Source organism: Phaenicophaeus curvirostris, chromosome 3 (genome assembly GCF_032191515.1).
Source record: "Phaenicophaeus curvirostris isolate KB17595 chromosome 3, BPBGC_Pcur_1.0, whole genome shotgun sequence".
In the NCBI taxonomy this organism is placed as follows: Eukaryota; Metazoa; Chordata; class Aves; order Cuculiformes; family Cuculidae; genus Phaenicophaeus; species Phaenicophaeus curvirostris.
This window is the reverse complement of record NC_091394.1, coordinates 32,017,394-32,032,729: the sequence shown is the minus strand read 5'-3', so window position 1 is coordinate 32,032,729 and position 15,336 is coordinate 32,017,394. Positions and strand designations below refer to the sequence as shown.

Sequence of the window (15,336 nt, the reverse complement as noted above, 5' to 3'; positions counted from 1 at the left end):
AATCTGAACCTTGCCTGGTGCAACTTAAGACCATTTCCTCTCATCCTATCACTGGTTATTTTGGAGAAGAGACCAGCACCCGCCTCACTATAACCTCCTTTCAGGCATTTGTAGACAGTGAAAAGGTACATAAGGTGATAAGGTCTTATGAGGAGCGGCTGAGAGATCTGGGGTTGTTTAGCCTGGAGAAGAGGAGGCTCAGGGGAGACCTCATTGCTCTCTACAACTACCTGAAAGGAGGTTGTGGAGAGGAGGGAGCTGGCCTCTTCTCCAAAGTGACAGGGGACAGGAGAAGAGGGAATGGCCTCAAGCTCCACCAAGGGAGGTTCAGGCTGGACATTAGGAAAAAATTTCACAGAAAGGGTCATTGGGCACTGGAACAGGCTGCCCAGGGAGGTGGTTGAGTCACCTTCCCTGGAGGTGTTTAAGGGATGGGTGGATGAGGTGCTGAGGGGCGTGGTTTAGTGATTGATAGGAACGGTTGGACTCCATGATCCAGTGGATATTTTCCAACCTGGTGATTCTATGCTTCTAAGGTGACTTTTGTTTCATTGATCGAGATCTGTCCCTTCTTCAGCCTCTCAGGATGCTCCAGCGACTTGGCTCCCTGGCACACTTCCAGCCCAGCCTGCTGCAGCCGCGCTGCATTATTAAAGGGTTACCCTGTAAATAATTCATATGGAAATTACAGTGAGCTGTAGTGATACAAGAAGTAGTCACTATTACAAAAATTGGAATTTTTTTATTTAAGCTAAAGTAGAGTTGTTTCATCTAAGCAATTGTATTTTTTGGAAGTTAGACAGAATGCCCCTCTGACAGCAACTTTTCTTTCAGACAGTGTTTTTCCAAACACTGTTCATTCTTCGGAGATTGTGAGAAACACTTATTCACTGGCAAAATACTGAAAATGACAAAGTCTTTGAAGCGAAGGCAATAATATTTTTATTTTATAATTCAGTGATTAATTCGATGCCCTTCTAAGAAAAGGTATCCCATCTTACAAAAGCAGTAGGTATATGTACTAGTTTTAGACAAAGAACCGTGTGAGTCCCAAAAGAATGTTTATTTTTTTAGGTTATCCAACCATGTCTGGAGACTCTCTTTGCGTTATCTCTTGACCTCATTGCTCTCTACAACTACCTGAAAGGAAGTTGTGGAGAGGAGTGTGTTGGCCTCTTCTCCCAAGTGACAGGGGACAGGATGAGAGGGCATGACCTCAAGCTCCACCAGGGGAGATTAAGGCTGGACATTAGGAAAAAAATTTTCTTGGAAAGGGTCATTGGGCACTGGAACAGGCTGCTCAGGGAGGTGGTTGAGTCACCTTCCCTAGAGGTGTTTAAGGGACGGTTGGACGAGGTGATCAGAGGCAGTCCAGGGCATGGATTTAGTGATTAATAGGAATGGTTGGACTTGATGATCCTGTGGGTCTTTTCCAAGCTAGTGATTCTATGACCTAAGACAACTACGTCTTACAAGATGATTAAGCATTTCAATAAATTCTTGCAGCTCTCTAAGAGAGTGTTTATTCTTTCAGGTTATTTATCCATGTCTGGAGATTGTCTGCATATTATCTCTTGATAGAAGGCAGGTTTATATTGCAAGATAGTTAAACGTACAAACCAGCTGCAGCAAAACTTATCAATTAATTCCCGCAAGATGATAACACCTTGTGTGCGGTGTGATCTGTGCTGAACAGGTGTGTCTTCTGCAACCACCTCTGTCTGGAGTTTCTTCATATCTCAAAGGGAGGGTCAAGCAGAGAGCTGGAGCCAGCTCCGAATTAGCAAGAGTTTTGACTGTTGTTAAAGTTTCATGATAACATTCAAATTAGACCTTGGAAAGTCATAGAATAGGCACAAGGTTTCTGGGAAAACGTATACATCTGCATGTAAGCGGGGAATCCATCCTGTCCCAGCTCTTCCCTCGCTGCCCACGGCTGGCAGGGCTCGCTCCCTTGCGTTGCCCAGGCCCGACGGAGGCTGCTCGCTTTCTAGACCTCCAAAACGAGTCTTAGAGAGCCGATTCGCGGGCGATTTCGGCGTCGGCGGACCGACCCCCGCCGCCCCCCGCGCTACCTGCCCCGGGGGGCGGTGCGGGAGCCCCGGCGGGGCCGCGCTCCGCCCCCGGCGGGTGGGGGCGCGGCGGGAGCAGGTGCGGCAGCGCGGGGGGCGGAGCGGGGGCCGCGGGGGAGGCGGAGAGGGAGCCGGGGGGCTGCACCCCCGCCTCGGGAGGCGGCGCGGCCGGGCTCGGCCGGCGGGGCACGGCGGCGGCTGCGGCCCCCGCGGCGGAGCCAGATGTGCGGGGCGGGGGGCGGCGAGGGGCCGGCGGGGCCGCCGCGGCCGGGGCAGCGCCCGTAGCCGGCGGGAAGCGGGGAAGCCGCCTCGGGAGCTGTTTTGTTATTTTTTTTTTTCTCTCCTCCTCCTTCCTTTGCCTTCCCTCCTCCTCCTCCTCCTCCTCGCCAAAACCGGGAGAGGAGGCGTGTTCACAGAGCCTTGCTGCACCGGTTTTGCTTGGTTTGTTGTTGCAGGGTTTGGTTCGCAGGGTGGTTGGTTTGGTTTTTGGTTTGGTTTTTTTTTTTTTTCCCCTCCTCCTTTTTCTTCTTCTCCTCTCCTTCTCCCTCCCGCTCCTTCGGCCCATTGCATGCTTGGACCCGGCTGGATCCTCTCCTTTATTTTCGGCGGTGGCTCCCGGAGGGGGCAGGGAGCTGGGATGAGTGCAGCCTGACGCACCGCCGAGGGGAGGGGGAATCGCGGCCACCGGCTGCGGGAGAGGAAGGGAGCGAGCGAAGGGGCTCGCTCGGCGCCTCCCCCCCCCCCCCCTTCTTCGCCCCTCTCCTTCCTCCCTTTTCCTCCTTCCTTCCTTCCCCCATCCGTCTCCTGCGCGCCGTATTTTAGCGCCGCAAGGTGTGCGTAAAGGAGAGCGGAGGGAAGGACTCGTGAGGGAGCCGGGGCTGCCCCGGTGTCGCCCCCCTGCCCCGCTTCTCTATGTGACCCCCGTCCCCGCGGCTGGATGGCGATAGAGCGGCGCCGGGAGGCGGGCGGCGGGGTCCGGCCGCTGCCGGAGGAGAACGGCTCGGTGCCGGGGGCCGCGGGGGGGATCCTCTCCGCCGCCGTCCCCCCGGGGCCGGCCCCCGCCAGCGCCTCCGGGGCCGAGATCCAGGCGGTGCCGGTGCCGCCGCCGCCGCCCGCCGCCTGCAGCCCGCTGCTCCTCGACTACGACGGCTCCGTGCTGCCCTTCCTCGGGGGGCTGGGCGGCAGGTACCAGCGGACCCTAGTGCTGCTCACCTGGGTGCCGGCCCTCTTCATCGGCTTCAGCAAGTTCTCGGACTCCTTCCTTCTGGACCAGCCCGATTTCTGGTGCCGGGAGGCGGACGGGCAGGGCAACTGGAGCGGGTCCCTTGCCCCGAGCCATTCGAACCGCAGCGGCGGCAACAGCAGCTTCTTCCCCCCGCCCGGGCTGCCCTCCCCCGCGGGGGGCAACGCCAGCGAGTGCGACTGCCACGAGTGGCACTACCGCATCAGAGCCGGCCTCGTCCAAAACGTCGTTAGCAAGGTGAGAAACGAGGGTTTTTCCCTCCGTCCCGCTTCCTCGCGGACCCCCGCATCGGCCCTACCCCGGCCCTGCCCTCACCCGCTGCTCCCAAGCCCGGGGGACGCGATGTTCTGCCCCGTGTGCGCTTTTCCCGGGCCGGGCAGGTGCCCTGTGGGTTGCCAGCAGTAAATCCTGGATCCCCGTAATCCTTTCTCTCCCTGGATGTCTCTTTCTCCACTGGGTTGGTGCCTGGATGCTGGTTGTGGTGGCGCTGAGCTTAGGTAAAGTTACATCCTGAAACGGGCTCCTCGGTGGCTCTTTGGGATCCCGGCGATGGCAGATGTTCTGCTGTCTCAGGGCACGGGTGTCCGGGGGGAAAAAGTGATGCTGGCAAGCATCCCCAGGTAGCGAGGGGAAAAGGTTGTGGAGAAGGCTCCAGTTGTGGTGTTGCTCACCTTTGTGGAAGTGTATATGTGAGTATAGGGTTGGACTCATGATCTAAGATGTCTTTTCCAACCTAGTGATTCTATGATTCTATACAAAAGTGGCTGTTAAAGCCAAAAACTGGGTAGATTTTAGAGGCAAGGAGTTGAAGTGGTCACTGTTGGAGGGAAAACCAGACAAATTTCTGATGAATTCTTCTTGGTTTGTACTTATTCCCTTGATAACTGTTTCAGTAGAGCTGTAAGAGAAGAAACATCTCGCACAAGTAGTTGTACTCCAGAGGCAGAAAGTGCATGCTGCTCTGGTTTGTGTTTCACAATGTAGTGGCTGAGGTGGAAAATTTCTAGCGAGGAGGACTGCGCCACTTTCTGCTCTTGCTTCATATTTGCTGAGTAGCACATGTAGAAAAAGGCCTCACCTTTTTACCTGACAGCTTTTGCTTGTTTACGCTTCCAGCCCTGTGAAAGCTCTGCTGATTCTGGATGGGCCTTGTTGGTGTCAAGAGGCAAGCGGAGCTCTTGGGAATTTAAAATGAAACTGTTACACTAATAAAGTAGTTCCCTTAATCTCAAGACCCCCCCCTACTTAGATCAGCAAAAAATACTTCCTGCCCAGGAGTTGTGTTTTAGATTAGCTGTGCTTATCTAGCTGGGAGAAAGAAACGTGACAATAATCAGATGACCAGCATGATTGCGCTTGGGTCAGCTGGCACACATTAGTATTAATCATTGAAAATAATTTCAGTTTCTTTTTGTGTCCCTTGAAAGCTTGCACAAAGATGTGTGTGGCGGAGGAGGGAGAGCAGGTAAAGCAAATCCCTCAAAACATTGAACCTAGAACAGAATAAAACAAAGAGCAACCCTGCTACACTCCTTCCGTAAGAAAAACATGGGCACATGGTGGACTTAAATGGTTTGTGATGTAGAAGAGCATGATGAAATTTGACATTTAAGAAAGACAGATTTTCTTCTGTCTATAACCGGAGATTGAGCTCTTCATATGTTTTAGGGTTTAACACTGGTGCCTAAGTATGAAAGAAATTATCTTGAAATGTTTATTTCTAGTGTGAACTGTAAAAAAAAAATTTTTGGAAACGTTTGAATCTTTTGAAGGTCATCATCGAGTTGGCCGCAAAAGGTCAAGGGAGAGTTAGTTTGCTATCTTGCATGCTTTTTTAAAAAATAAAATAGTCTTCTTTGGAAGAACTTGCAGTAAAGGGCAGATCAATTTTAAGGGATAAATAAACAACTGTGGTCCCTGCTGTCTTGTTTTCTGTTAGAAAGAATAATAATCATCTTTTGAGACTAGGGGTTTTTCCAGTGTGGAGTTTTTGTTGTGTGCTTACTTCTAAAAACTTGGCAGCTTTTTCACTTTGATTTGTCATCTCGTGTAATTATTATTGGGTTATTTTCTCAGGGCCAGGACTCCTCCTTAGTTTGTGCCTTGGTTTTGTTTTGGGGTTTTTTTGGGTGGGTGTGCTGTGTGTTTTTATCCTAATGAAGAAAGAGAGGAAGAACTCAGGCAGAACATCAGTGAAGCTTAATTTGGACTTCCTTTCTTATAAACCCCTAGGAGCTCTTATACTGTGGGAGCAATTCTTGTAACTGCTGATTCGTCTCACACTCATCCCACCATCCTTTGTGAGAAAGAGCTGCCCTGGATGAATTCAGAAGAAGGGATGTTTGGACCTCCCTTAACTTCCCTCAAAAATACATTTGTTTCTGTAATATGTTTTGCAATGTTCTCATCTTTCTAGACAGAGTTTTATTAAATATTAGTCTAGTATATACTCATCTGTGTAGTAGCCAGGGGTTATATTGCAATATCATAAAGAGAGCCAAAAGTACCTTAATAAAAAATACTCTTTTGTTTGGCCGGTAAATCCTCTTATTCTCATTTTCAGTGATCCAATCTAATCGCTGCTGGATGCTCCATTGCTGCTTTATCTTCAGAAATGGTGAAACAATTGTGGTTATTTAGCACAAAGCATGTTTCCTGCTCTTGTTTTGTTGATGTACATGCACATGAGACATCACTGTCCCCCATTCCTCAGGAGCAGATAGCTGTCCTTTAACTACATTAGGTTGCATTGCGTCCATAGCCTCTTTCCAAATGGTACATCATCAGATGTTCCCTCTCTGTCTCCGCATTCTCAGCTCTCCCTTCTCCAATGCCCATTTTCTCCCAGCCTGTGTCGTGCCTGGGACTGACGAAGCGGAGAGATCTTGGTGTTTCCAGCCCCGCTTTGTGCTTTGCTCAGCCTGCTTCTCTTGGAGTCTTTGCTGGAGCCAGAGGTGGCCTTGCAGTTTCCTGGGAGAGGGGTTTTGCCATAGGTGCTCCCATTTCCCTGACCTCTGTGACTAAGGCAGTTGGAGTGGTTCTTTTTATAGTGCTGCCAGTCTTTAGAACTGGATGTGGTAATAAAGGACGTACTGCTTATTATTTAACACTGTTAAAGTAGATGTGGCAAAGAGGTCAGATGTGTAATTTAACCACAGGGATTCCAGTGGCCATATTAAATCACCCATCTGAGCTGATGTCCTGACTTAGCACTTAAATCTTAGCTTGGTTTGTACATAAATATCTTCCTTTAGGACAATTCATTTGTAAGGCTTTTTCACTGCTAAATGCTGCTTTGAGGATTTTCATTTATTCTTTATCACATCATCACTATTATCACACCGCTATAAACAGAGTGCATGTATATGCCTTGAATGAGATGTATCCTGAATTAGCCTTTGGGCAAAAGGCTAGTAAAAATCTGTCTTTTAAATGATCCGTGTACCTCACCACTAGCCTCAAGGAAGGATACTGAGAAATACTCTCCTGTTTTCACCACAGGGAAACCTGAGGTCTCATTTTACTATTTGCAAAGCGATGTTTGCGTGAATTACTAGCATTAATGCAATAAGCAACATAATGACATATTAATGTACCTAGCCGTGAAGCCTAGGAGGAAGTTGGAGTGTGTATGCATCAGGGACTTTTCTAACACTCTCCAACTTCTCCAGTGCCTGAATCTTCTGACCATCTGCAAAGCCAGCTGTAATCTTGGGGTAAAGTTTTCGTGGAAGTTCTTGGTTTACAGGATTAATAGTTGTTTTTTCTCTGTTACTAGGATGACCTGTCCACTGTATTTGATTACATTAGGTGTTGTGGTGTTTGTTCTGAATGCTAATTTGTACGAACGACACCAAATGCTGGTGATGGGCAAGGACTGAGGCTCAAGTTGCAGTGGGTGATGGTGCAGCATCCCTCTCTGTGGACCCTCAGTGTTTCAGGTTGTTCTACCTCCTGGGAGTGGTGTAGAGGGAAGTGATTAGTTGAAGGCTGTATTTTAATCACCTAGAGCAATTGTGTAATAACACTTCGTGTCTAGTCACAAGGGAATTCCTGTTGTGGCTGCTTTTCTGCTCCAGATGCCTTGTCTTACTGCAATGCTGTTCTCTTGGCTCTCAACTTCCCACTTGATTTGTGTTGAATCATCATCTTTCCTAAGTAACGTGCCATCATTTCACCTATTTGCCATCAGTTCAATACTGCTCATGCCAATTTGGCTGAGCCTCTAGCAAATTGTCCAATACAAAAACGCAGACCTTTAATTCAGGAGAGCTGAATGGTCCACGGGCAGTGCTGCCATGCAGTGAGCATTGAGTGCTGCTCTCCTGGATCAGTTCAGGCTGTGATGTGATGCTCTTTGCCCTTTCAAGGTGGAATGTCTTTGCCCTACCAGCCTTTCTTTCACTTGCTTTTATGGCAGTACTGGCACTTTTCTGGACATATCTTCAGCTGATTCAGCTTTCTTGCCTGGTAGAAAATTTTCTCTTTAAATACATTTTTTTATTATTATCTTTTTTTTCTGGATTTTCTGGTGGGCTAATGAACTGAAATGGCTCTGTGCTGTGACAACACTGTGGTGTTGTCTCATGGGATTATTGCAGTATCTGCAGGTAGCCAGAAATGGTAAAGCAAACAAATGTGTGTGGTAGCAGTGATATCTGCTTGTAGTGGCACAGCTTGTAGGATGATATTTTTGGGGTAGAGGATAGGCGTGCGTTGCAAGTAGACTTTCAGAATGTCATTGTTCGTTAATTTGAAGGGGTTACTCTGACAAGCTACTTCCCAAAATGAGAGCTGTGTCACCCTTTCTAGGCACAAATGGGAGGATGCCTTTTACTCATTTCTGCATATCCTGTAGTTGGCTGATCTCTGCAGAGACTTCAGAAATGCTGATGCTTCTCTCATTTTTCCTGCAACTACCAGGATTTGTCTCGTCAGTGCTGATTGCTGTCTGACTGGCTGCTACCTAGTCCCAAATCAATGAAAACCTGAAGTTAATTTACCCAGTGTGGTAGTTGGGTCAGAAGCAGTCAGATCAAAACTCTTCACCCATGCCCTTGCTTCCCTTGTACAGATCGAATGGGGCATAGGGTCCTGCAAGGAAGATGCTTGCAATGGTCAGAAAGACTATTCTAAATTTCTTTCAGACAAGGCTTTGAAATGTTTCTCTCTCCTCCTAAAAGATACGATGGGGTCAACAAGTCTCTGTCGTCAGAGTTATCTAGAAATACTGGCAGACCAGAGCAAACTTCCACTACTTTTTCTTATGGTTTCCCCAGCTATGGGAGAGATACAAAACTTTTTTTTTTTTTTTTCTTCTCTGCTTTCCTCCTGCAAGTTAGCTGATAAAGAGTTGACGGTTGCTGGTCTGACTGCTTGCGGACTTGAGAAATCTGCTTGTTGAAAAGGGAGGGAGTAGAGCTAATGGCCTGTCCTGCTGCAGCTGCTCTGGGACCAGCCTGTACACACTAAATATAGTGATGGATTATCCTCATTGTCAGGACGCTGGTGAACAACACCCTAGAACAACAGGGCAAGTGTCTGGCTGAGTGACATGAAGGAAGGGGATGGCTGTTTCGGGAACAGTACCTGCAGTTTTCTGGTGGTGGAGAACTGTCCTGTGTCTGCCCACAAACAGCAAATTACCTGATGTTTGAGATAACCGAGTATGACATCACCAGACTTACAGGTACTTGTTTAGCATGCCTAGGTGCTGTTTTTATTTATTGGAGGGGAAAGCATTATGTGCATGCTGAAATATTTTGATACTATTGGTCTCAAAGACAGGGACCGAGTTGAAAACAATACTAACATCAGAACTCAGGTAGTCTTAGGCGTTATCTGGTATAGAATTTTTTTTTTCCCTGAAGGGAATGTACATAGTGTTATTGTTTACCACCTTAAGATAAGGTATCTTGGATACAGGAATCTGATATCAGCCTATCATAGTTTGTAGCCTTGGTAGGACTAACAATGATCCTTCAGAAAGGAAATTCCATATCGAAATGTCTTAAAGTAATTCTCGGCTTTCCAAAACTTGCTGTTGTGCCTTTCATATTACTCATATTCTGTGTGTTTATCAAACAACTGCCTTTTTTTTTTTTATTTATTTCCTGAATGGACATGATGTTTTAAATGGTTGAGGTTTTGATTGTTTTGTTTCCACTTGGTAATACATCCTGCATCTCAGTTATTTAGTTAAAACATACCAACCCTGCCCATGCTGTGGCAGAAGTTACTCGCTATGGTTTTTATTTACCATCTGTTCAGGAAATCTAAAACCAAAATTCTAAAGTGCACTTAACACTTTTACCTCTTCCTCTGGTTATAAGAGTGCAATTATAAAAGATGACCTCATGTTTTCCTTAAAACATTTGTCAAAGAGGAGGTGCTGGCACTTAGGAAAGCATCTAATTTGGAGCCAGTTCTGATGGTAGCATTGAGATGAGGATTACAGGCCAGCCAAACATGAAGGTGTTCTTTTTTTTTAATGAAATAACATCTGGAATAGCACGAGATTTGGTTTTCCTTAGATTAGAAACTTTTGCACCATACTAATGGTGCAAAGCCTTAAAGTAAAGCTTCCCAAATGAATTCTAAAGAGCTGCTGAATATAGGAAATGCTGAAAGGGATCCAGTGCTTTTGTGTACCTTGTCTTTTGTTTTCCCTGTCAGTCTTAATTTGTTTCTGCCTGGTTTCCCCTCTGTTCTACCTGGCATCCCTGCCTGGGACACTTGCTCTCACTCACTCTCATTCATACAACTCCTTCCCTCAGAGGGACTTCTCTTGGGCTCCAGTCGCCTCAACTCTAAAATGCGTGGTTAGCTCTTGTAATAGAGTTTAATTTTATATTTTCCAGTTGACTTTTGACAGCAAGTGGCCTTTTGTGCACTCCGAATCCTCTTCTAAAGTCAAGGGGAAGGAAGGGACCTGGAGGAGGAAGAAAGGAGGTCCGGGTCTCTTCCAGAACACGTCATCGGAGTGTGTTCCATAGGTATCCAGGCAAATCCAGTGTAAGTGTCTGATACGTGATCAGCACCATACAGCCTGGTTGCAGGTACTGCACAACCTGCCATGCCACTGGCCCATAAAACCTGGCAGGCAGCAGTGGTTAACATGCACATTGAGTAGCTCCTACCAATCCAGCCTGCATCATACCTGCTGCAACCATGCAATAGGTCTGTGCCCATTCCCATACATCAGGAGGTGGTTCAGTGGTTGGCTGTGGTACGTGCCTATGTTTGGTGCAACCCACGCATTCAGGGCAGTAACTCTTGTCTGCCCTGCAGGCTGATGAGGTGCAGCCAAACAGACTCGGGGAACAATTGGCTGAGTGGTGGAACTTGCTCCAGGTTTTTTTTGTGGGGATTTTTTTGTGCTTTTTTTATATGAGAGAGCCCAAATGCAGATGATTCTGCTCAAACACAGGAACAACAAATTAATATATCCTAATGCTTGTTTCTGGGGTGCCTCATCAGAGCCATAAGCAGCAAAGTTGTGGTAATCAGGAATACTGCTTGTGAGATGGAGGGAAGCGGAAGGTTCACTTTGTCCAGCAGCATGTGATTTATAGTTACCCATGTGCACTGTTTTCAGAGCAGGGTGGTCCGGTTCCCTGGAAAAGGGGTTTGGCTCCAGACAGTTGTAGAGGAATTAATTTTGGCTTAAGTACCATCTCCCTGTTATTCTGCAGCTCTCTGGAGCTGCCTGGTCTCCCCTTGGCCTCCAGACCAAAGTCCACAAGCACTTAGATAATGTTGCAATGTCCACGCAATTTCCACGCTACATATATTATTAGGAAGAGGGAATGTAAATTAAGACCTTTTCCCCTGCTTTTCCCCCAGGGCTATGTAAAGCATTGTCTGCATGAACAATGCAAGCTTGACAGACCAGTTTCTTATTTTGATTTGTAAAACAAGCAGAATATTTTTCTCATTCTTCCTTCCCCTTTAAGTTTGCAATTTATTAATACCAGACCCCTCTTTTTTTTTTTTTTTTTACCCTGTCTTTTCTCCTTGCCTGAATTATAATAGCTGTAGTCCTCAAATGATTAAAGGGCAGGGTCATGGCAGGAGTAATTGTGTGTCAAAATTAAGGTGTCTGATCTTTTCATCTATGGTGGCTTTGAGCAAGTATTTCTCCTGAGAAATGGCTTCCTTCTCTTGTCATCTCCTTCCCCTTTCTCCATTTCAGAGGTTTTATGCCATGCTTGACACTTTTAAGGCTTTTTTTTCCCCCTAGTCTTTGAAAAGGTCTATTAAGAGTGAGTTAGATTTGGCCATGTCAGCCTCTCAAGGCTGCATACATGCAGTGTGGTTTATGCACGCATGGTTTCAGCAGGCCTGAAAAACAGCAGTCCTCAAAGTGTTAACTTGTTTTTGATAACTGGATGATAACAACTGTTAATATTTAACTAAAATGTTTGAGGTTTTTACATATGGTTTCTATTTATGGTGCCTAGATCAGTTCTGAACACCAACTTGAAAACTAGTTTAACTTTTTATGTAGTTTAGTTGAGAACTCGGTCCTGGCAGCACATACCTTGTTCAGAATAAAAGTTGTCAGCTGAAAACTGAGGGATGGCACTTGAAAACCATTTTTCTGTGTGTGTGTCTCAGTCCTAATGATGGATATTTTTGCTTCTGGTCTTTTCATGCAGCTAGAGGGAGGAAAACAGCTACAGGTCTTATAACAAAGAATAGGTTTAAAATTAAAGTCAGTTTTGTGACAGTGGCTCCTAATGATGTATATGTAGAAAAGATACTTAATTACAGTGCAAAGATGTAAGAGAGAGACGGAAATATCCTGATCCTGCTCTCTGAAGAATTATGAATATAGTGTTCATAAAAGCTGTAAGTCAGATTTTGTATCTCCCAGCTCTTTGATGTTAGATGACATGGAGTTGGAAAAAACAAAGCAGATAGCATCAGTTGAGAAACAAGTTGGCTGACTAATCTGGGAAGAGCGAAGGCTGGAGAAGATCAAAATGTCTCAGTAGCAGGAGTTCCCTTTATTCTGTAAATAAAAGAAGTAGTGATGGAGAAGTGGGTGGTATATGCATGCTACTAAATCTGATTTAATTGTGTTGAGTATACAGAATACTGCCATATGATTAACAAATCATATTTTAGTTGATAGTGTATTAATGATGATTATTTCCTTAGCAAAATCCTTCTTCCGTCTCCCAGTGGATGTAAGAAACAAATCTGTGACAAAAGCAAGGTTGGGAGCAAAAGACCTAATTGCTCCTGATTAAAGCATAAAGTTGAAGGGTAGATGAAATCTCTCCTGTTTTGCAGTGTTTCAGGGGGCATCTTGTTGCCTTGGGTCTCTACTGATGTGTTCAGGATAGCGTGGAGGGTCTTTTTGGCTATGGTATACATTAAGGAATAATTTATTGCAGAGCATTCGATTTAAATTCTTTGCCAGGTTAGTTTACTGGCTCTGAAACAAAGTTGATGTGTCCTTTTGCATATTTGCTGTTTGGATTTGTTTTGTGATTGCAGTGTTGCTTGAGCCATCCGTGCTGGAGGGATGGGTCTGACAGGATGGGTCTGACAGGTTAGCCATGACTGAAAGGCTTTAGATATGACACAGGGCATGCAGATGTGTGTGGCAGCTTGGTGCTGCTTCAGCTGGTGCTGGTGAAGGAACAGGGCCATGCACATACTGAGTGTGAGTGGGAGAGTGTCTCCCCATAGGGCGTAGTGGGAACTGCTTGGTTACCCCGAGGTAATTAATAGAATGCAAAGTATCTCTGCATCTGATTGCAAGCAGGTCAACACAACCTTTGCCTGAAATGTCCTATCTTCATGGTGGAGTTGAAGCTTGCAAACCAGGAGGAAGTGCTGGTTTATGTATTGAAGTTCACACAGTTGTGCAGCAGCGCAGCACCTGAGCCTGTGCGCTTTATTTTTAAGGCTGAAATACCAGACTAAAAAATGATACACTTCACAAGTTAATGTGGAAGTTTCACAGCTAAGTCGTGCATATCCAAAAATGTGGCTTTGAGGGATGTATTTCAGGAAACTCAACTCTTAAACTTCAAAAACCATTAGGGAAATTTGTAAAGTCCATAGTTGTGTAGTCCCATGTTATTTTGTGTGGATGGAAGTTGTTTTCGTAGGTACATGAAGCTGCTTACATACAACACTGCACGATCTAATTATATCTTTCTTGGAAGACTGCTAAGCACATGTCCTCTGGCTCACGTGCCATCTCCTCTTTCTCTCTCCCCTCTCCTCTCCCTCCCTGTGTCTCCAAAACCTTTGGCTTTGTGGCAATAGTCAAAAGTAGTTTCTTTGCTTTATTTTTCAAATGGTACATTGCCCAAGCAGTTGGTCATGTAGTTAAAGCAACTTACTACTTCTGTATATGTGACCTTATGTTCACTGTTCGCGAGTGATTTTCCTGGGCTGCAGCTTTCCCTGCCAGCTGTTTGCCATGGTCAGAAATGGTTTACTGGTTTCCAAGAATGAAAAATGCAGAAAATGTCATTCCCATTGTAAGAAATATGAATTGGATAAGAAGCCAAACGGACCAAACCTTTGCATCTGTTCAGCTAACAAACTGGGGGGGGGGGGGGGGGGGGGGTGTGTGTGAATAGGGCCCCCAGATTTGTTGAGAAAGGGAACAGTATCTGCTTTCCTACCTGAGTAAAAGTTCTTGCAAACTTGGGTTGTTATAAACCTCTCAGTGTGTACTTGCTCAGTAGAAATTTGTTTTAGGAGGATTTACCTTTAGGAGGTCCTAAGCTCACAGGCACAAGTTGAAGATTTTCAGCAAAAGTTTCCATTAAGGATAATGCAGAGAGGAAGTAGCTTAAAGGTCAGATGTTGACTGTGTTGTGGGTTGAGGCATTCCAGCCCAAGTGCTGGCTTCTTTGAGTGGCTGTTCAAAGAAAACAAACAACAAAAGCTCTTAATAGCTTTGCTTGTTGTTTTTCTTATGTATTTTTTTTTAATGGCTATTGTTTTCCAGGTAAGTCCCAGCTGTATCTGATGAAAATGTAAGGAAAGGTGTAGCTTGGAGACATCTGGTTCTGAATGTGACTGGTCAAAGAAAGAGGAAATAGTTCAGTTTTATACCTTATCAAGTCTTCCAGGATTATTTTGTTTTGTTTTGGTTTTTTTTTATGGTCCTCTTCTTAATGTCCCAGTCTTGAATTGTGACCTTGATACTTCCACCCAGCTGGTTGTACTGGTGGTCAAAAAACATCAGGTGTTCTCAAGAACACTTTATTTACACTTGAAATACAGATCAGGGAGTGCTTTGCCCAGCTGTGATCTCAATGGAGAGGCATCCTTACTCTGAACCTTGAAGGTTACATAGTTTAAATGCTGTGCTGCTGCCTTGGCTGAGAGGGAAATAGAGACACCTGTGGCAGTAAAACCACCCCAACTTTAAGTGTTCCAGTTGGACTGGCACATCCCTCTGGAAGGCTTCTCCTGCAGCCTCTTCAGTGTGGTTTGACTGCACAGTTATTTTCTACGGAGCTGAGCATCACACCATTTTCTGTAACTTACACACTTTCTTTGACGTTAAAAATGCACCCAATGTGTCATGTTTAGACAGAGGTTGAGGAGGGGCGGTGAGAAGTGTTGTCCTGTACAGTGAGGAGGGGAATTTTAGTACAGTGGTCTCCTGTGGCTCTAACCTAGTACTACTTGGATAATTTAGTACTGGGAAAAGACATTAGTGGTAGGTATATTATGGTAGATGTACTGACCTTTTTGCTTTTCTATTTGTGTGTGGTTTTTTGTTTTGTGGTTTGGGGTTTGTTGTTTTGGGGTTTTTTTAGTGCTTTGTCTGCTGACTTGGAGCTTTATCTCCAAGAATACATACCTGGAGATTGTTTTGCTTTTTGTTACGTATATTGTATGAAAAGCATAACTTTATTTTTTTATTACTATTTTATTGTTTTTAAAAATAACTTTGTGGTTCTTTTTTTTTTAAATACTCTAAGAGCATCTGAAGGCATCATAAATTTAAACTTTCACTAGATGAGGTATTCTGAGGTA

The 15,336-nt window shown here is 45.4% G+C and overlaps 1 protein-coding gene across 2 annotated transcripts in view; it reads left to right on the top strand.

The window, feature by feature from the left end:
• The first annotated feature begins 2,894 nt into the window (after positions 1 to 2,894).
• Positions 2,895 to 15,336, top strand: part of SLC22A23 (solute carrier family 22 member 23) — a 113,487-nt gene continuing 101,045 nt past the window's right edge. Inside the window, exon 1 of one of the 2 annotated variants that reach the window (XM_069853591.1) lies at positions 2,895 to 3,552. In XM_069853591.1, coding sequence (XP_069709692.1) covers positions 3,010 to 3,552 — 543 coding nt within the window. In that variant the 5' untranslated portion in view covers positions 2,895 to 3,009. The remainder of the gene's footprint in view (positions 3,553 to 15,336) is intronic. The other variant, XM_069853592.1, reaches the window with a different exon arrangement.